Genomic DNA, 21,967 nt, shown 5'->3' with positions numbered 1-21,967 from the left:
AAGGTTCCAAAAGAGGGTTTTCACAGCGGTCCTATAGAAGAACTATTTCCGTTTCCACAAAGAACATTTCAGTGAACAGTTCTTAAATGAACAAGTATGTAAAGAATGATCTAAAGCACTTCTTACAATATAAAGAACATTTTGTAAATTTGAAAGGTTTCATGGATATTCTTTACTGAACTATAATGCTTTATTTTTAAGAGCGTATAGTAGGCTACTTTTTGTAATAATTTTATTTTATTTTATTTTTTTGTATGGCCAGTCCTATAGAGAAAGCTGGTGCCGTGACTGTTGCTCAGCATCGTAAAATTAACTGAAACTAATCATAAACAACCACATAGCTTTTGAATAACAATAACATGCCTTGTGATTATTCATAATAATTTAAATGCATAATTAACAACTTACTTTACAGAAGGAATGAGGAAGCAGGAGCCATTAAAAGATCCCACCACCAGCATATAACATACAGTATAACAGATCTGTACCTGTTCCCATGGTCCCTCGCGTTTGGGTTTATTAAAAGGATATGGCCATTCAGTGATCTTTTTGGCGTATTTTCTCACGATGTTGTCTTCACTGAAGAGAAACAGAGAGCGGTTGACCGTCAGGCAGTTCTGTCGGACCGGGATCGGGTTGTATATGGCCATGGTCCGGGCTCTCTGGGCCATCGATTGCTTGTACATCCTTTGGGCCCCTGGCGGGCCGCCCTGCCTGCTGCCGCCGCGGCCGGGTCCCCCCTGACCGGAGCCCCCGCCGCCATACCTGGCCGGCACTTCGTCTCCGAACCGAGCCATTCTGTAGACACCAAACGCCAATCGTTACGAAGCAGCCGAGAAGGGGGTGATGTCTCAGGGTGACAACACCACATTCCACCCCATCCGCCTCAGCACAGAGCACACAGACATTCAGATCTGATCTTCATGGCTAAGAAATGTCCATCATAACGCACCAAACAAGATCAGTGGATGGGGGAATGTGTGTGAGAGTGTGTTAGAGCCAAAAAGGTACTCAGATAACGAGATTGATAGATGGATAGATGAAGTATGTCCTTTTTAGTGGTGCAGTCAGCTCAACAAATAGTCAAACAAATAGTGAAACATAAACAGATAAAATGTCGACGGATTATCTTCCCCAGGAGGGTGGGATCCACATTTTAAGAAGTATTTCCCTTCTCAACAGCTCGGTGTGGGTCGACTTGCCCTTTGCAAGGTGTACATACAAATCCTTTTAGCATAACTGCATTAATACATTACATGTAAATTGGCATCAACTGCATCAGGTTAATGTGTCTTTCTCAGGAGTTGCATTATCGTTTTTTTTCTCACATCCACAAGACGTATATATAGAAAAGAAAAATGTTGAAACCCTTTAAATAATTAATTTATTTCTGTGGTATCCGCAATGTTTGGTATAGGCTAGCTACTGTGGTAATATTCAGCCTCCCCTCCGCCAAACTCTCGAATTACTCTCGTTAATGCAGACGACGGGGCTTCCCAAAAAAATCCACACCTCGATGACATTTGTTGATTTTAGTCATTTAAGTTTATTAGCTTTTTTGCAGCCATATCGGTCCAATAGGGTGGGCGTGAGCGCGCGCTGGGAAAACAAAAAGCACCATGTCAAGATATAATGGTGATCTCTCGCGGTTTCTCCCTCAATTCCTCACTAAAAACAATTATCATCTATACTCCAGAACTCGTAGAGAGATCCTAGACGCGAGAAGTCGACGGTAGTCGTTGTAAGGAGCATAATCAGTTTTGGAGAGGCGCTGGAGCGCGTGGATTGAAGCTCGAACTCGCATCTTCTGTGGTAACCGAGAGGAACCGAGAGGCACCCATTGCCTGAAGTACCCCAAAATGCTCCTCTTCGTTTTTTTCTGTCGCCTCAATGGACAACGAGCGGTTATCTCGGCTTTAAAAGTTAAATTTTTGTCGATGCGAGGTCTCGAGCGCGATCCTCCTCAGATCATCTGGCGGGTTTTGAGCATCTGATCAATTTAACGCTCGTGCTCAAGCCTTGCAGCACATGACGCGCGTCCCCGTAGCGATTCGCTTATCCTCCAGCTCACTCCTCCTTATGGCCAAGACAAGACTCAAACGAGCACTGCGTGCCATTTTGCTTTTTCTCTCAAACTGTGTGAGACGAGATTTTTTCCAAAGACAATAGATTGATTCATATCTCTAAATACATATTGTGTCATAAACCTTGCCGGAAAAGGGAATGTGTACTAGTTTTCCAAGTATGGATTTGTGGGGACTTTACAGTGTTCTTGTTACAAATATAAAATGTTACTATAATTAACCCCTACAGTAAAAATCGTGTTACATTTAAGGTAAAAAAAAATTAATTGTGGTTACTAGAACATACATTAAAACATTAAGGCATAGAATCCTTGTAACTATATTTTTATGTAGGTCAATAAGTAATATAATACTAATATTCAAATCTTTTGGAGTGGTTAAAATATATAAATGCATAGATAAAAAAGTGGTATAATGGAATCCATATGATCCACTTCCCAGCACCTGTAACAAAACCCATTAAAAAAAACCCACTAAATTAATGCTATAAACATATTATATAAAAAGTATTATGAATGCAACATAAAACACTCCATTGTACGCCACTTTCAAAGGTTTGGAATCAGTGAGAATTTTTTTCTTTTATTTATTTATTTATCTTTGCATTGTCACACACACACACACACACACACACACACACACACACACACACACACACACACACACACACACACACACACACACACACACACACACACACACATATACAAATTGCTAACTGTAAACTTTAATTATAGAAACATTTAATATTTAATCCTGATCATGGTTTTACAAAAATATGCAGCAGAACTGTGCAGCATGAGCAGCAAATCAGAGCATTAGAGTGATTCCTGAAGGATCATGTGACACTGAAAACTTAGTAATGGGTGCTGAAATTTTAGCTTTGCCATAACATGAATAAGTTTGACAAAATTACTGTTTTTACTGCTTTATTCATGAAATAAATGTGGCCTTACATCTTCAAAGGCATTAAAAAATACCAACCCTAAACTTTTAAACTGTAGTGTATATTACTAATAAAAGAGTTAAACAGCTTTTAAATAAAACTTAAACAAACATGATGTTTTACAGTGTATGTAGCTTTAATTTAGTTTTTACATATTATACATTTAATAAACACATAATTTTCACATTTTCGTGGGTAAATTATTTCTTTATTTATTTACAATGTTTAGAAGTAAAATTTTGTATTTTAAAATTCAATATGATTTATATCATATATGATAAGATAACTTACAGTACAATTAACCAAATAATTTTTTTACATAACAGTGCAATGTGATCTTCTCTCTCTGAGCAGACAGTTTGTCAGCCTGAAAAGACACTCAGGAGAGAGAGTGTGTCCTAAAAACACTCTGCTCATATCATGCTCATCTGTCCACCTGGCACCAGCCTCTGAAATGCCTTTGGTTGCTAATTCCCTGGGTTTACTCTCCAGCTAAACTTGCTGAGAAAACGTGTCTGAATTCCATCTAAAGACAGCTGGTGGCATACTAAAGGGCTGTGAACTGAATTTGGGAATGTTCTGTTTGGAAGCAATCGCTATACTTTATTTGCTGTGAAAATCAACGGCCGTTGTCCATGGTGCTGAAACAGCAATTTCCCCCTGCACTGAAAATGCGCTATCCGTGGTCCTGAAATCAAAAGACAAACTCAGTATCAGAAATAAAGCAGTGCAGGTACAGCACGATTAGTCAGCGCACTTGTTCTGGGAGCTTTTGTGTCAAGCCGCCCATAATAATGCAATAAAAGGGGAGGATTCCCGCTGAGGAGGTGGAGTGGTTGTCCTAGTAGTGGGCGAGCGTGAATGTTGGTAAGGGGCGTGGATGCGCAGTCCGTACCATATCTGCCGGAGTGCCTTGTGTAATGCAACAAAGATGATGAGCCTCCGCGTTGAGAGACATGGTTAATTAAGGCCTAATGCATTCACTTGGGGAGACAATTTGACAAAAGGTTTTGTAACGCACAGCACAGAGAGAGAGAGAGAGAGAGAGAGAGAGAGAGATAAATCACCATTGCAGCACGCACATACAGTAGGTGACTATTCACTGCTAGTCTTCAGCAAAACCATTTTAGAATTCCTTTCTGAGCTCTTTGTTCTTGTACGGTTCAGTTTTTGATATTTGCATCATAACCAGTTCAGATGTGACAAATACGACATTAAAAAAAAATCAGTGTTTATATATCTTGTGTGCATTCTGTTCAGCATGTGTGTGTGTATATGTAACAGCATGCTATGTGTTCCTGTGTTTCTGGCTGAGCCGTGAGACTGAGTCGTGCTGGGGCCCTGATGTGCACCATTGTCATTCAGACCGCGTTCACACGGCAACCCTGCAGGAAGCACCCAGTGCTCCCCCGCATTCTCTCTCTCTCCCTCTGGCTTCATTTTTGCTCTCTCTCCCCTGCCTGCTCCTCTCCTTATTTGTTTCTTCCTTCCACTTCCTCTCTCTCGACACCCATCTAGCCTCAAGTACAGCAAGAAACAGAGGGAATGGATCAGAATGTATGTGAAAAGGAAGATGGGAATGTAAATATGTGTGCATTTGTTTAGAATAGAAAGACATATAACTCTCTAACCACCTGCTCGCCAAGCTCTGGCCCTTCAGGAATATTCAGTTACCAGATGGTGTTTTGACTGCGCATAGAGTAAAGCATGATAACCCTTACATCTACCACAAGCAAGCGATAAGCATCGGATCCAATAGGAAAGTCAACCCTCTACTGTTATAAAACAAAGTGTTAGTTTGTGTGTAATATTAATTAACAACATGTTCTTATGGGACTAGTTCACTAAAAAATAAATATTTACTGAAAATGTACTGATCTTCAGGCAATCCAGAATGTTGAGTTTGTTTGTTGATCGATTTGGAGAAATTTAGCATTACATAACTTGTTCATCAATGGATCCTCTGTAGTTAATGGGTCATCACAATATACACATGACTCCAGTTGTCATTAAGACATTTGTAACTTCAAAGTGTTGCTTTCAGCAAAATGCAAGTCATCTATCCATAACAGTGCTTTCTCCAGTAAAAAAGACATCTTGTCTGAATCAGGAGAGAAATATGCATAGATCATGAACCATTTACAAATGAAAAGAATCCAGTTTCAGTTCAGTGAGAGGACAACAGGGGATGGACGTTTTCACTGAAGGAAACATTATATGATTACTCTTCACTTCACAAGATGGTAATTGATGGACTGGAGTTGCATGGATTACTTGTGAATTATTGCAGTGCTTTTATCAGCTGTTTGAACTTTCATTCTGACAGCACCCTGTCATGGTTCTGCCTTCATGTCCTGGTTTTTCTCTAGTCTTGTGGCAGGATCATGACAGGCCCGTGTTTTGTGTACAAGCACATGGCCTTGTCTTTGGGCCATGTGCTTGTGTTGTCTCGTTTCCTTGCCCCGCCCCCCTTGTTACCCTAGTTTTGTCATCATTGTTTCACCTGTTCCACCTGTTGTGTTCATTAGTAGCCTCCCTTTATAACCTCGTGTGTTTCTCTGTCCCTTTGTCGGTTCATTGCCAAACGTTGTCATATATTGTCAAGTCTTGCCAAATGTTGTGAAGCTTTGTCTCTGTCTATCTTTAATGATATCTTGCTGTGAGTATTTTGTCTAGAGTTCTGCTCTACGTATAATGTTAATTGTTTTGTTGTTAGTTTAGTCTTCGTCAAGTCTTAGTCAAGTCCTAGTCGAGGCTTTTGCCTTTTTGTCTTGTTTTGCCCCCTTGTGGGTTTTGTTTTCCTATTTTTAAACAATAAACTGTGTTGCTGTGACTACTGTCTGCATTTGGGTTCATCCTCCACCACCCTCATAACACACCCATTTACTGCAGAACAAGAGATGTAATGCTAAATTTCTCCAAATCTGCTCCAATGAAGAATCAAACTCATCTACATCTTAGACAGCAAATGTTCATTTTAGTGTGAACAATTCCTTTAAAAAACGGTTAGGGTAAAGAATAGGGTTTGGTTTATGGTTGACTCCATGTAATTGTGCATAATTTAGTGTTACTACTACAGTAAGTACATGTAAAATGTGTAACAGACGATATGAAAATAAAGTGTTACAGAAATTTCTGGCAAATTTTCACAAACATACAAAAAAAAACACAAAGTAACACACTGAATTAAATATGCAACAGTATTGTCTTGTAAAACGTACTCCAATTATCAGATAGAAACAGTTGGAATGCTGAGCCACTAGTCATGATGACACTGTTATTTATATCACTTTTTACAAGCATTTTCATACCTATGGGATTAAAAAATGACATGAATGAAATAAGTCAAACAGCATGTAGGCACATGAAAATGCATAAAAAACCACCACCTGCCAAGAACACATGAGTCTCTGAGCAATAAAGAGTACATATGCAGAGACAGAGGGTGGGGCTACTATATTTAAACCAGGCTAGTGCAATAGATTCATCCTCATCTTATCTCGGTGTATGGCAGCAGGAGGTGTGTGTAACCCCTTTACAGGCTGTCTCAAGAGGTTAGAATATGTTCACTACTGCTCTGTGACTGCAAAACATTAGAAAGTACCTCATTCACCCACAGCAAGAACAAATGCCCCAGCTTGGAGGTGCCAATCAAAGGAATCAGATTTGACAAGACTACACTTGAGGCAATGGATGCTGTCATTATTATCCCAGGAACAAGTTGCTCTTATCAAGTGCAATAGTTTTACCCAAACTTCGCTCTGATGCACTGACAAAAAGATCTGTGTTTAAGGCAAATACAGTTGCACAAATAAGTATTTAGACATTTAGGACACCTACAAAAATGCATTACATTAGAAAATAAAATATCAGAGTATCACCTGCAAATAAATGTTTCTATTTTTTAGCTATATTTGCAAATACTTTTAACATAATCATCTACTTTTATAGTGACTATATAAAGTCATGAAACGTCCAAAATTTTTTGTCAAACATACAGTGTTCAAATGTAATTTTTCTTAATTAACATAAGCATTACACCTGTTGTTTTAAAAATGTAGCAAATATTAATATAGCAAATACGAATTTGTTATATGAATTAATAGAATGTGCATATATTATAATACAGTATATTAAATTATTATATATTATATACATTTATTATAATTATTAACACTTTTAATTTAAACTATTAATTATTATATACACACACTTTTCAAATATTTAACAAAATAAAATAACTAATTTGATTAACTTTTTCAGTATGTTCATGCTCTGTCAAATATATGGCCTGCATATTAGCCTACATTTTATATACATTTTGAACTGTGTGTGTGTATGTGTGTTTATATAAATATATATATATGTTCGTGTGTCTACTGCATATACCTGTGTCCGGTAATCTGCGCTTGAGTTTTAAAGCTGAGCAAGTCTTGAGTTCTGTCCAGAAAATGATTCAATACTTAATGATTCATAAACCTAAATAATTCATAGCAGCCATGCATATTAGCCCAGCTTTCATTATTAAACTTTGATCTGTTTAACTCTCTGCAGCATCTCCAAGTGTAAGTATGATCAAGTGGATGTGTTTTCCTAATAAAGATGAAACAAAAATAAAACCAAACCGGTATGCCTTTCTATTTCTGTGGAATACAAAAGATGATATTTAAAATGAAAGAAGAAAGTCATACAGGTTTGAAATAACAAAAGGGTGTTGAATAAATGATGATAGAACTTGTGGGTGAATGATCACTTATATACATACAACTTTGACATTTACTAATACATAATACAATAAAAATTATGAAAATTAATATTTAACAAACTAGCAATGAACATTTTTACCAGCTAACATTAACAAAGGTTGATGAATACTGCAACACTGATATATTCCATATATATATTTCTCATCTATAATATGAACTTATTGTAAAAATTATATACATATACATTACTGTATACTACAGATATTACATTATATAAAGGATCTTGTCTGTATCTGTTTCAGTTCTCAGACCAATAATGTTAAATGGATGGAGTCTTCAGAGAGAGAATTCATGAGTGGGGAGGGAGGATGATAGGGAGGGAGGGATAAAAAGTGACAGAGAGAGGAATGGGAGAGGATGGGAGAAGAGCCACAGTAATTAGGAGATTGGTCTTTTTTGGCTGTTCTGTGTGTTTGCAGAGGGACTGAGTGTGTATTAATTGATGAACTGATTGATGAGTGGGTATGGAGAGAGAAAGCAAGAGGTGGAGAAAGCGAATGGAGGGGTGAGACTGCACTGCTGGCCTCAGCTAATGGCCTAAGACTTAAGACTGTTGTAGAGTAAGCAGTCTACTGAAAAGAATCAGCACTTACACACATGCGCAAGCAGACATTCACACACACACACACACACACACACACACACACACACACACACACTGAGAGTCTGAACACACTATATGAATAACACACAAAGACATCTATAATAAAAATACACATGCATTTAAACTAAATTGGCATAGTCCAGATGAAGTCAGTGCAGCCTAACAGCCCCATGACTCAACTCCCTGATGAGATAAAGGCCCTTCTGACCCTCCGACAACATCCAGGATGTTTGATGATCATGTAGTCAACGGGACGGAGTCAGCAGTGACCGATGACCTTCTTCTCTTATCTCACACATATGCAAGGATGAATTTTTATCATACAGTATGAATTAAAAAAATAGCTAGGGTTAATTTTCATTTCACGGCAACTGTACTTTCTTTAGTAAGCCCAGAAAGAATGAATGCAACCTATATTCACTAACAAAGTAAAGTTATACACCATAAATTGTATCTTTTGTTCAGTCTTTAAAGGGATAGTTCACCCATAAATGAAAATTCTGTCATTAATTACTCCTCATGGACATACCCTCATGTCGTTCTAAACCCATAAGACCTCCGTTCATCTCAAATTAAGATATTTTTGATGCATTCTGAGAGCTCTCTGACCCTCCCATAGATAGCAATGTAATTAACACAACCAAATTCCAGAAATGTAGCAAGGAGATCAGTAAAATAATCCTTGTGACATCAGAGGTTCAACCATACTATTATGAAGCTATGAGAATACTTTTTGTACGCAAAGAAAACAAAATTATTTATTACTTTATTCAGCAATTTATCTCCTCCGCATCACCCTGCCTTCATTTATAGAGTATCCACTGAATTACTTAGTATTATGTAAATACAAAAAATACTATGGAGGACCCAGTTGGTTACCAACATTCTTCAAAATATCTTCCTTGTGTTCCATAGAAGAAAGAAACACAAAGGGGTTTGCAATGACATGAGGATGAGTAAATGATTTTCATTTTTGGGTTATCTATCACTTTAACAATAATGTTTATGTGGCATTTGGGCTGAGACTGGCACTGATATGCTGCCAAAATGGGCCACTGCAATCCACGACAGGGAACGGGGTGGTGTGAACATGAATGCAGAGTCGTTCAATCCGTCATACTCTTTTAATTCCTAATCTGAGTGTGACAACTCTTTGACAGAAGAGGGTGAAAGATTTAAGCAAAAACTAGGAGGTCAAGATATGGTAAGGTAACCAGGCACTGCTGCCAGATGTTGTAACTACACCATCTGGAGCTAAAAAGCATTTTTTTTATATATTTATAGGTTTAAAATTTGCATCATTTCAGTTTTTTTGTATTTCAAGAAAAATATAGCTATTATTTCGTTATGGACTAGTAGATTTTTAACCAGAATAAATGTATCACATTCAAAGTAAATGACATAAATGCTGACGATTCATGTGGTTCAAAAGAATAGACAGCACTGCAGACTAACAGAGAGAAAATGAAAAGAGCATATTACTGGCAGGAAATGATTTTAAAAGCAGGAGGTGTGATCAGAGGTGGATGGGAAGTTATGAGTAAGCAGGAGAGATGGTGAATGAGTCTGGCCGAGAGCACTGCGTCCACGTCAGCCCATCGATCCCTCCATCCATTTCTCCATCGCTCTTCCCTCCATCCTTCCTTTTTTCCATCCATCCATGCATCTAGCCAATGTGCTGAGCGTTTGTTTTTTCCTGCTCCTGCAAATGGCAAATCAGCCCTGATTCATCACTGAGGGACTTTCAATTAAAGTGAAAACACTTGGCGAGAGAGGAGGAGGAGGAGTCAGGAGAACTGAGTTAGAGAAAGATGGAAATGAAAAGGGAGGGGAAAGGAGAGGGAATGAAGTATATTTGTGTGTGTGTGTGTGTGTGTGCACAATGCATCAGTGTCCCCCCGGTCTAAATTATTCTGAGTGCTTAAATTAAGATAAAATCAAAATGGACTCATTTTGCTTCCTAAAAATTATTTACTGTGAACAATTAATAAAAGGGACTTGAATTACATGAAATAAAATGAAAACTGAATTCTTTGTGAATTAAAAATGCAAAATATGAGTACCCAAAAGGGCATACAACTTAAATAGGAATTTGAACTTAAGGAACTCAAATAAAACTGAAATTCAAACAAATGTACATTTTTACTAGAAAAGCTTTGAAGGTTTATAGGCCTTAATGACAAATAGAATGATCAGTGGCTAAACAGAAAGATAGAATGATAGATGGATAGATAGATGGATGGATAAGGATAGATAGAACAATAGATAGAATTATAGAACGACATACAGACAGACAGATAGAGAAAGACAAGGCAAGGTAAGGCAAGGCAAAAAATAAAATGAGTGGGACAGAGAGAAAAGATTCATAATAAGGCCTATTTTCAGTGTCCTTGTTCAGAGAAAGCAAGAATATGAAGCAGGTGGGGATAAAAACCCTTATTTTACTACAGGCTGCAGCAAATACACCGCAAACTGAGAGCTTGTGTAAGCGTGTAGCAGAGATGGATGTGTTTAGCAAGACACTGTATTAGGTACAGACTTTTGTTGGCATACCATTTTATTTGAGGGTAAGAGAAACTGAAAAGGTACATGTTTATGTTTTGTTCTCAAAGGGTTTGTGCTCACGAGCATGCCGTTTTCTTGGCTTATGACTTAAGGCTTATGATGAAACAACTAGTTAAATGTCTTTGTCACACACACACACACACACAAATCAGCTTTTATGCTTTTCATAGTAAAATTGCCCTACTACTGACTCACCTATTCTATGCGTCACATTTAAGAGAGGAAATCATATGGCTTTGGAACAACACAAGGGAGCAAATGATGACAGATTATTGATTTTTGGTGAACAATCCCTTTGACATTTGCTTTGTTTCTATTGCGTTGATATCCTCTTTTGTTTGCATTTGCCATCCGCACTCTGCTGCATCTCATTTCCACTGGTGCTGTTAGGACAGCGTAAATCACACTCTCTGAGCGTTTCATTGAGAAAAGAGCTGAGCTCAATCTGGCAGCAAGCCAATCAGGGAGAGTGACCCTGAGAAGACATGTGAGCGATGGGACGCATGGCTACTCAGACAGGCTGGAGCACTTAATGGTGATGCTAGTCAGAACAAAACACTGGTGACATGGTGGCTGCTGGGAATACTGTACTGTATATAATCACTAGTGCTTTTCATCAAATACAAACCTGAAAGCTGCAGTTTCTGATAACTTGATTCAGATTATGAGATAATGGACTGGAACTAAAAAGAAAAAAAAGTAAAAAAATAACCAAATGGTGCTTGTGATAGAGCTATAAATAACTGTGGTATGCACAGAAGAAGCCTTACAGTTTTAGTTCACACACACACACAAAAAAAAAACATTGTGAAAGAACAGTTAAACCAGTTGAAAGAGAGACCCTATTGAAAAAAGCAGCATATGCTGGTTAGCTATGTTTTGAAGCATGACTGCTGGTTTGTCACGTGCCCAGCACATGACCAGCTTAATTCAACTCATGACCAGCTCAAACCAGCAGTCATGCTTCAAAACATACCTAACCAGCATATGCTGCTTTTTTCAACAGGGGGAAAAAAATCTAATTTTGAAGTAAATTATTTTCTCCAAAACATGACTGTCTCTGCTAGAAATCTTAAAATGTGCCTTTTTTGGATCTTCCATTGGGACAATGATCCAAAACAAACATCAAAATCAACACAAAAATGGGTTACTGAGCATAAAATAAGACATCATTTTAGCCAAGATTTCACATAATGTTTCTCATAACTCTGTACTTCAGCTATATTTGATCAAATGCACATTTTCATTCTTTTGCTTGGACTGAACACATCATCTTTGCAGCAACAGCAGCTATGCTAATTTCATCTCTATTTGCTTCTCTGTTTCTGCCACGGGACTTGCATCCCGAGGCAACTAGGAATTACACAAGCTTCAGTCTGGATCCAAACCTTACGAAGATCTAAGATGACCGAACACCTGAGAAGAGATGATGCCAACCCCCCAGAAGATCTCAGATGATGCTAACCCTGGAACAACATATAAAACTAACAAATTGTGCTTTTTTTTGCAACATTTAATCTCTGTCTGTTCGATTCCGTGTGATTTGTAAGTAAATGCATGGTTCTAACTGTACAGTAAAATTTTCTGTAAAGCTGTGTTGTAATAATTGGTATCGTGAAAAGCACTATGGAAATAAACTTGAAACTTGAAATTAAGGTTCTGTCATGGCCGTCCTATTTCTCTGACCTAAGCTCTATAAAAAATTAGCGAGGTGAACTTATGTTCCAACATAAAACAGGGAATCTGTAAGATCTGGAGAGGTTCTGTTGGAAGAATGATCTCTGATCTATTGCCAGGTGATCTCCAACCTCATCTGGCAAAGGGAGACTCTGTTATCTGTTGGCAAACAGAGGTTGCAAAAAGTACTGAATAAAAGGGGGCCAGTTATTGTGGCCCCAGTGTACTGAAGAAAAAAATATTTTGTTTTACTTCAGTGAAGGTTAAATTTTTGTGAATTTTTAAATGAAGAATCAAAAGGTTAAACAATTCAAATTTTCAGAGCCTTCTTTTCTTAAATTCACTAAGGGGGCTTAAATGTGTATATGTGCCCAATGCAATGAAAGTCATCTTAAAACAGATAAATAAAAACTTAATTTAGTTAAATAACATTAACTGAAATAAAACTTAGTATTAAAAAATGGTTTCTTTCTCATTTTTGATTAAGCTGAAGTACTGAAATAACTAAACTAAAACTAACAACTGAAAATGTATAAATGCTATGTAGTTAATTTAACAAAAACTGAAATAACGGAAAACAAATCAAAAACAAATAAGATGACTAAAATTTTTTAACTATTATTAAAATGTAAATGAAATTTTTTTTACATTAAATTAACACATCACTGGTAAATGGCGACCACAGGTTTATCTGTAAATATAATCATTCATTAGAAGTAAAAATTATGATATAGGTTAAGAGGACTTGGAATATATTTGTGACCCTGGACCACAAAACCAGTCATAAGGGTACATTTTTCAATTTAATGAGATTTACCTCATCTGAAAGCTAAATAAACAAGCTTTCCATTGATGTATGGTTGGTTAGGATATGACAATATTTGGCCGATATATAACTATTTGAAATATATATATTTTTTTTTATTTCCTTTAAATCGCCTTTACAGTTGTCCAAATGAAGTTATTAGCAATGCATAATACTAATCACAAATTAAGTTTTAATATATTTTAATTATATAATATTTTTGGCATAAAATACAAATCTATAATCTTGACCCAAACAATGTATTTTTGGCTATTGCTACAAATATACTCCAGCAACTTAATTTTGTGGTCCAGGGTCACATTTATGAAGTACTATAGAAATAAAAAATACCTTTAGGATGCTTTTCTTTTGGATTAGCACAAAGTCAACACCCACTGTCATTCAGTGGAAAACAGTAGGTAAGATATCACACTAAATCTCTAGTTTTGCATTCCATAGAAGTAAACACAGGTTTGGAATGACATGAGGGTGAACACCCTATACACAGCATGAGTGACATAAGATGTTAGTGAAGTCCTCGCCTTTTACAGCTTTCAACTGCACAGGGATCATAGAGAATTCAGCAACACCATATGGCAACCATACTGATTAAACCCATTCAATCAAACTGATAGACAGAGCCTGTCAACACAAGTTCTGACACTGCTGCTGTAATAATCATCACAATGTTATGTGTTGAGGCTTAGAGCAAGAGAGTGCGAGAGACAGAGAGGAGCAAGTGCATGAGTATGTGTATCAATATGGGAGATCCCCTCAGCTGTGGGTGATTACAGGGTGAGAAAACAGTAGGTGGGGCTGCAGAAACCTAACAGCACTGTCCTGCAGTGCCGCCATGCGTCTGGCATTGAAAGACCAGGCAAAAGACGTATCTACTGTAGGTTGAACAGCTCCACCTACTGTACTGGTCATGGCAGGTATATTTTGAAATGAAACAAATTCAATATAATAATAGTTCTTTTTTTACTCTACATAATGCACACACACACACACACACACACACATTTTTTGTGAAAAGTGGGGACATCCCATAGGCGTAATGGTTTTTATACTGTATAAACTGTATATTCTATGGCCCTTCACCAACCCTACCCCTAAACCTAACCCTCACAGGAAACTTTATGCATTTTTACTTTCTCAAACAAACTAATTCTGTATGATTTATAAGCGTTTTGAAAAATGGGGACATGGGTTATGTCCTCATAAGTCACCCTCTCCTTGTAATACCTGTTTCATACCCATGTCATTATACAAAGTTGTGTCCTGATATGTCACAAAAACAATAGCACACACACACACACACACACACACACACACATAAACACACACAACAATTGTACAGTGATATAATAAGCTTTCAATAAAGTAACACAACGTTCCTTTGTTACTAGTTATAAAAGTGACATTTTTTAATTAGTAACTTATGTTTGGGCTCATCCGTTTAACTTTCAAACTGAGATTTGAATCTGTGGCAGAAAACAATACTTCCACACAAAAGTATGTTTCTTACACAAAAAAGTATGTTAAAAGCATTGTCTCTTTTTTTTATTTACTGACTTCTACTGTCTTTACTATTACTTTTTATTAATTTAATGAAAAAATGGTTACTTATTTAATGTCTGTCTGTAACTTTAATAATGTCAAAATGACCACAAAAAACGATGTCTATAAAAATATATATTCAGATACACAACTACCCTGTTAGAAGCTTAAAGAAAAAAAAATACAAATTTGAATCCAGTTCATGCTCAGATTCAGTGCGGTGGAATATTTTGCCCAGGAGAGGGCAGCAACTGTAGTATTATGTCAAGTCATGACCATCTAGACAAATCGTGATGAGGATATGTATTAAGAACATTGGAAATTAATAGATCAGTCTCTGAATATGACATAATATCCATCGAGAAGATTGCTGTGAGCGTGTTAGCCTCTCAGCACCTTTTTCCCTAGTCTTAGACTTGCTTAATGATAGAACACTTTTTATAGAAAAAAAGCCTTTTTGAATTTTGCCTTTAACATTCTCTACTACACATGTATAGTTAATGCTAACATAAATATGACATGGCTATCCACAGTTTAATTGACACCTGAAAATAAGCAATGCATTGGTGTTATGGGTATGGGTGTGTTCCTTTCTTGGTATTTGGTTTTGTTTTTTCCTTGTGTTGCAGGCGGCCGCAGAGATACAGGACACCTGACTCCCATTAGGAGGTGGAGATAAATATCGTGGTTTCATGCAATGAGGGAGGCACGGAGAGTTGACATCATCTCCGGTTGGCCTCGGGTTGCCTCGTTTTGGGATCGATCGTTGTCTGCATTTTGTATTCTGTAAACCCCTAGATCTTGTAATAAATATTATTTATATTAATTCAGTGGTGTGGCTGTCCCATCTTTGTTGCGGTTACGAGCTGGCCGTAACAAATTGGGGGCTCGTCCGGGATACGTGTTTGGTAATTAGAAGCACCTGTTGGTATTTTCAGCAGTTCAGCTGTTTGCAGGAGAGTGTGCGGACAGATCGATGTGTAAGTTGGTTAGTCACTGCTCTTTGTCGATTGTTCATCGCAATTGTTTGCCACTCATTTACATGAGAGGAAAGTGAAGTAGGTGAGTTGGATTTTCACCTAACCTACGTTTGTAATGCGATATTGAAATGCTGCGGAGGTAGACATATGTTTTACTCTTGTTTGGCATTTGTTTGTTTGACTGATGAAGGCAGTTGAAAGTTGTTTATGATAACTTTGGGTGGTGTATGTACGTTGTTTGGTATTCTCCGTTAAAGTTGCGAGAGATTTATAGCGAGGATTAAATTGATTGATTGTCTTCTCATATTGGTGGCTTTTCCCTTGTTAGGCTGAAGCAACGCTTGCGTTGACACTTTATTATTTTAGTTTGTTGTTTTTGTGCTGACGCTGGGCTGAGGGCACTGCCGCTGTACCAGTCTCTCTCTGGTTTATCCGAGAGTAGTCTGTACTGATGGTATTCGAGTGCTTAAAGTCACTTAGCTCTTGGTGGAAGCACGAAGCTTAGGGTTGAGGTAGTGTTTTATGTAGGTAGAGGGGAAAGTCATTAAATGTGAGAAGTTTGAAAAGAGCTGACGTTTAAAATTATGTTCTAGAGGTTGATTGTGCTTTTTAAGATGACTACGTTATTAGATGAGTTTTTTTAGCTTCCTACTGAGGAGAACTTTTATAAGCTTTCTAAGAAACAGTTATTGGAAGTAGCAGAAAAGTATGAAATCAGCCTTACCACTAAAGAAAAGAGTTTAAAAGAGGGAGTGGTATTTGTTGTTAAAACTGCCCTTATTGATTTGGGCATTCTTGTTGTATCTGAATCAGGGGTGACTGGAGATCAAGGAGAAAAGGATGTTTCTGTGTGTACACTTTCATCTCTGTCGTTTGAAGAGCAGAAGGCGTTGTTGATCTTGGAAATGGAGAAGAATAGAATAAGTCAAGAAGTTGAGCTGCGTAAGCTGGATATTGAATCTCAAAGGTTTGCTCTGATTAGAGAAGGTAAGTTGGGATGTCATTCAGGGAATCTGCAGGCCTCAGTTAGTCCAGCTCCAAAAGGTTTTGATGCTTCTCGTTCTCTTAACCTCATGCCGAAATTTGATGAGGACGACTTGGATACTTTCTTTACTCTTTTTGAATGGTTGGCTGATCTAATGGGATGGGAAGATTGTGAGCGAACGCTACTTTTACAGTGTGTGTTTTGTGGTAAAGCTCAAAAAGCCTACTCGACACTTAGTGTTCGCGACAGTCAAGTTTATAGTAGGGTAAAGGACGTGGTGCTGAAGGCATATGAGTTAGTTCCGGAAGCTTACAGGCAACGGTTTCGGACTTTACGAAAAGGTACGCAGCAGTCTTTCACGGAGTTTGCAAGAGAGTTAAGGATTCAGTTTGATCGTTGGTGCTCTGTTTCACAGGCAGATGATTTTGATTCACTCTATGAATTATTATTGTTGGAACAGTTTAAAAACACTTTACCTGAAAATGTGGCTATTTTCATAACCGAGCGTAGTACTCAGAATGTAGAGGCAGCAGCTGTCCTTGCTGATGAATATGTGTTGATTCATAGAGATGTTAAAAAAAATCATTGGCGTCGTTTACATGGCTCTGTGGAAAGTGCTCATATGGAGACTCATTCTTTTTTGCCTGTTAATGTGAAACTTGAGAAAAAGCAGGGAAGTTTGGTTGATAGAAGTGATCAGTGTGCTTATTGTTTGAATAAAGGACACTGGAAAAAAGATTGCCCAGCTCTTAAAGCAAAAGTGAACCGTTCTAAATCTGACCCAAAATCTGCTCTTGCTGTGTCTTCAGTTATTGAATTGGCTGTTCCTGATGTTGATGTAGCCGGTATTCGAGAAAGTTTGGTGTCAGGTAATGAAGAAAAGTTGAGTTATGCTCCTTTCATTAGTGACGGCGTTGTGTCTCTGGTTGGAAGTGATGAAAAAGTTCCCGTTAAAAATCTTAGAGACACTGGAGCTTCTGAGACTTTTATTTTAGAGTCTGTTTTGTCTTTTTCTGAGAGTTCCAGTACTGGCAATGAGGTGTTAATAAAAGGAATTGGGTTACAAGTTCTGCCTGTTCCATTGCACTCAATTGTACTTGAGTCAGACTTGGTCAATGGTCAGGTTACTGTAGGCGTGAGACCTTCTCTGCCAGTGGAGGGCATCTCGGTTATTCTGGGTAATAATTTGGCTGGGGGGCGTGTCTGGAGGGATGTACCACCTCCTCCTATTGTAACAGATTCTCCTTCCTTGCCAGCACAAGCTGATGTTGATCAACAGTTTTCTGAAGTGTTTGTGACTTGTGCTGTTACGCGGGCAATGAGTAAGAATGTGTGTGAAAATCAGGATTTAGAGTTCAAATCTGATTGTGAAAAGAGAATGATTCCTGGTTTTTCGTATCTTTTACCTTCTGTTTCTCAGCAGGATTTGGTGGTGGCGCAACAGGAGGATGCCACCTTGAAGGAAATGTTTTCTGCCACATTGTCCACTGAAGAGGTAGCGAGTGCAGCAAGTGGTTTTTTCATTGAGGATGAGATCCTGTTAAGGAAATGGCTATCTGGTAGTGAAGTACCCTTGGGTGAGGCCTGTATTCAGGTGGTTGTGCCAATATCTCTTCAAGACACCGTTTTACATACTGCACATGGCGACGCTGCGGGTCATTTTGGAGTTAACAAAACTTATAATCATCTGTTGCGCTACTTTTATTGGCCTCGTATGAAAAGAGATGTTCGGAAGTATATTAAAACTTGTGAAACCTGTCAGCTTACAGGGAAGCCGAACCAGGGTCTAAAACCAGCACCGCTGTATCCAATACCAGCGATTGAACCACCATTTCAGCATTTGATTGTTGATTGTGTGGGTCCATTACCCCCTTCTAAATCAGGTAATGCTTATTTGCTTACAGTCATGTGCCAGAGTACTAGATACCCTGCTGCCTATGCTCTTCGCTCAATCACTACTCGTTCAATTGTTAAGGCGTTGACACAGTTTATTTCTGTGTTTGGGATTCCTAGGGTTGTTCAAAGCGACCAAGGATCAAATTTTACTTCTCATATGTTTCAGGAAGTTTTGCGGCAGCTTGGTGTGAAGTGCAATCATTCTAGTGCTTACCATCCACAGAGCCAGGGGGCTCTGGAACGCTTCCACCAGACATTGAAGTCTTTGATTCGGGCCTATTGTGTGGAATTGAAGCGTGATTGGGAGGATGGTTTGCCCTGGTTGTTGTTGGCAGCTCGGGAGGTGGTTCAGGATAGTCTAGGTTTTAGTCCAAATGCGTTGGTCTTTGGTCATAAAGTGCGTGGACCATTGGCTGTTCTTCATGATGGACTGAAAAAAGGCCCTGACCCACCTCAGAGTTTGTTACAATATGTTGACAGCTTTAGACGACGTTTACTCCTAGCTGGTCAAATGGCAAAAGACCACTTGTTTAACAAACAAAAGAAGATGAAGCGGTTGTTTGATCGACATACAGAGACTCGTGTGTTTTGTCCAGGGGATCAGGTGTTGGCTTTGTTGCCTCTTCCTGCTTCTCCTTTCTGTGCCAAGTTTTCAGTTCCATATACTATGGTACGTCAAGTTGGTGACCAAAATTACTTGATCTCAACACCTGGGCGCAAAAGACGCACACAGTTGTGCCATGTTAACTTGTTAAAATCCTTTTATTCCCGTTCGTTGGTGTCCGAGAAGGCTCATGTAGCGGTGGCTGTAGCTTCGTCTGTGGAAGTGGTTGAGGATGTTAAAGTACCTGAGGATTGTATGCTGCAGCCCCGGCTTAAAAATTCTGAGACTCTTAATAACTTGGATGATGTCGTGGTATATAATGACACGTGGTAGCAGCATCTTTTACGCATTCGAACACTGTTTGAGCGTTTGGTAGAGGCTAGGCTTACAGTCAACTTGGCTAAGTGTGAGTTGGCCAAGGCGACTGTGACCTATTTAGGTTTAGTGGTTATGTTTAGACCTTTTGTAACTTAATGAATACCTAATTTTCACATTTTAGAGGTCCTCTTGTAAGGATCCTCTCTCTTAAGGGGGGAGGTGTTATGGGTATGGGTGTGTTCCTTTCTTGGTATTTGGTTTTGTTTTTTCCTTGTGTTGCAGGCGGCCGCAGAGATACAGGACACCTGACTCCCATTAGGAGGTGGAGATAAATATCGTGGTTTCATGCAATGAGGAAGGCACGGAGAGTTGACATCTCCGGTTGGCCTCGGGTTGCCTCGCTTTGGGATCGATCGTTGTCTGCATTTTGTATTCTGTAAACCCCTAGATCTTGTAATAAATATTAATTATATTAATTCAGTGGTGTGGCTGTCCCATCTTTGTTGCGGTTACGAGCTGGCCGTAACAATTGATCATAAAGAATTTGAAATAAAAAGTATATCGAGTATTTGTTTTATGTGAAAATAAACTTCTACATTCACCATAAATAACACTAATATTTACCTTCAGCAGACTGTTTTATGTACCCCATAAAAATAAAAAAAAAACATGTGTGTATTGTATAAATTTTTTTTATCCATGATTTAGTGAAGAGGAAAAGGAAGTCTGAATGGGTGTGAGTAAGGGTCAGACTGTCCAGACCCCCAGAGCAGATTTTTGCTGGCCCTGCTGTGACCTTTGGTCTGAAAGCAGATGGAATGGGCTCGCTGGCTTCATTAGCATCTAAATAGCTCAGAGAAATGACAGAGATAAAATAAGGTGAGTTGTGCGCTACACACATGAATAACAGGAGATACACAAAGACACGCAAACATAGATAGAACTTTTTTTTGTTTTTTCGAAATTGAGTCGTATTAGTTTTCACAAACTACAAAAGAAGAACTACAAAAGAATGTATTTTTAGGAATGTTTTTAAAGGAATAGTTCAGCCAAAAATGTTATTTTGTCATCATGTATTCACCTGATATTGTTATAAATCATCAAGGCTTTTTGATTTTAAACCATCACTTCTGGCCAAAATATCATAATCCATAATAATGCTTCCTCCAGTGAAAAAATAAATCCCATGGTCTGTTGTCCTCTCACATCAAAATCCACTGATATTTATCTTGTAAACAGTGCCTGATCTGTATTTCTCTCCTAATTCAAATTAGATGACTTTTACTGGAGAAAGCAACATTATAGATAGAGGACTTCTTTAAAGTTAAAAACATCTTAATGATGGATTTGTTTCTCACAAACATATGGCTTTTCACTTCACAAGACTTTAACTGATGGACAGAGTTATGTGGATTATTTGTTATATGTTTTTATCAGCTGTTTGGACTCATCTGATGGCACACATTCACTGCAGAGGATACATTGGTGAGCAAGTGTTGTAATGTTAAATTTCTCCAAATCAGTTCTGATGAAGCAACAATCTTATTTACATCTTGGATGGCCTGTAGGGGAGTAAATAAAAAATTTTGAGTAAACTATTTCTCTAAGTAGACACTTAAACAGACTCTAGAAACAAACCAAATGAACATTCAAATCAGCCCTAGGATCAGACTGTCAAACCAGTTCTGCTTTCTCTTTTACAGACACGCACATCACAAACTGACCTCTGAGATCTCTTAGAGGAAGACAGTATGGCACAAATGCATAATTGAGATGCAGGAGGTGCAGTCTCAGGCTCGGAGAACACTGTGGTTTGACAGGGTTCCCAGGTATAATAAATTATGCTCAAAAACAAGACCCATAAATTGCAATAGTGAATTTGCACACTATTCGGATCCAGCCAAGTAATTAAGTAGAGTAATGAATCTAATGCAGAGACATAGTTGCATGAAAACTGCTGAGGTGTATTTGGAAATTCAGTAACAACAGGGTTTAAAACGTCAGAAATTACGATTTCCCAACCACACAAGAAAGCAATCAATACAAACGCACGCAGGCATTGGAGAAACTAGGTCCTAAGGGATGCCTCTGTCTGGAACAGGTCTCCAATGCATGGCAATCAGCCAGATTGATTCAAGATAAAAAAGGAGATTAGAGAAGAGAGTTGGAAAAGGGGG

At 38.2% G+C, this 21,967-nt stretch overlaps 1 protein-coding gene across 1 annotated transcript in view; it reads right to left on the bottom strand.

Moving 5' to 3' along the window:
* The window catches only part of LOC132126600 (voltage-dependent P/Q-type calcium channel subunit alpha-1A-like), a 140,199-nt gene that overhangs the window by 106,540 nt on the left and 11,692 nt on the right, over positions 1-21,967 (bottom strand). The window contains exon 3 of the mRNA XM_059537963.1: positions 533-798. Coding sequence (XP_059393946.1) covers positions 533-798 — 266 coding nt within the window. The remainder of the gene's footprint in view (positions 1-532; positions 799-21,967) is intronic.

The sequence above is a fragment of the Carassius carassius genome, chromosome 44, assembly GCF_963082965.1.
Source record: "Carassius carassius chromosome 44, fCarCar2.1, whole genome shotgun sequence".
Classification (NCBI taxonomy): Eukaryota; Metazoa; Chordata; class Actinopteri; order Cypriniformes; family Cyprinidae; genus Carassius; species Carassius carassius.
The sequence above is the reverse complement of the archived record's forward strand: the minus strand, read 5'-3'. Positions and strand labels throughout refer to the sequence as shown.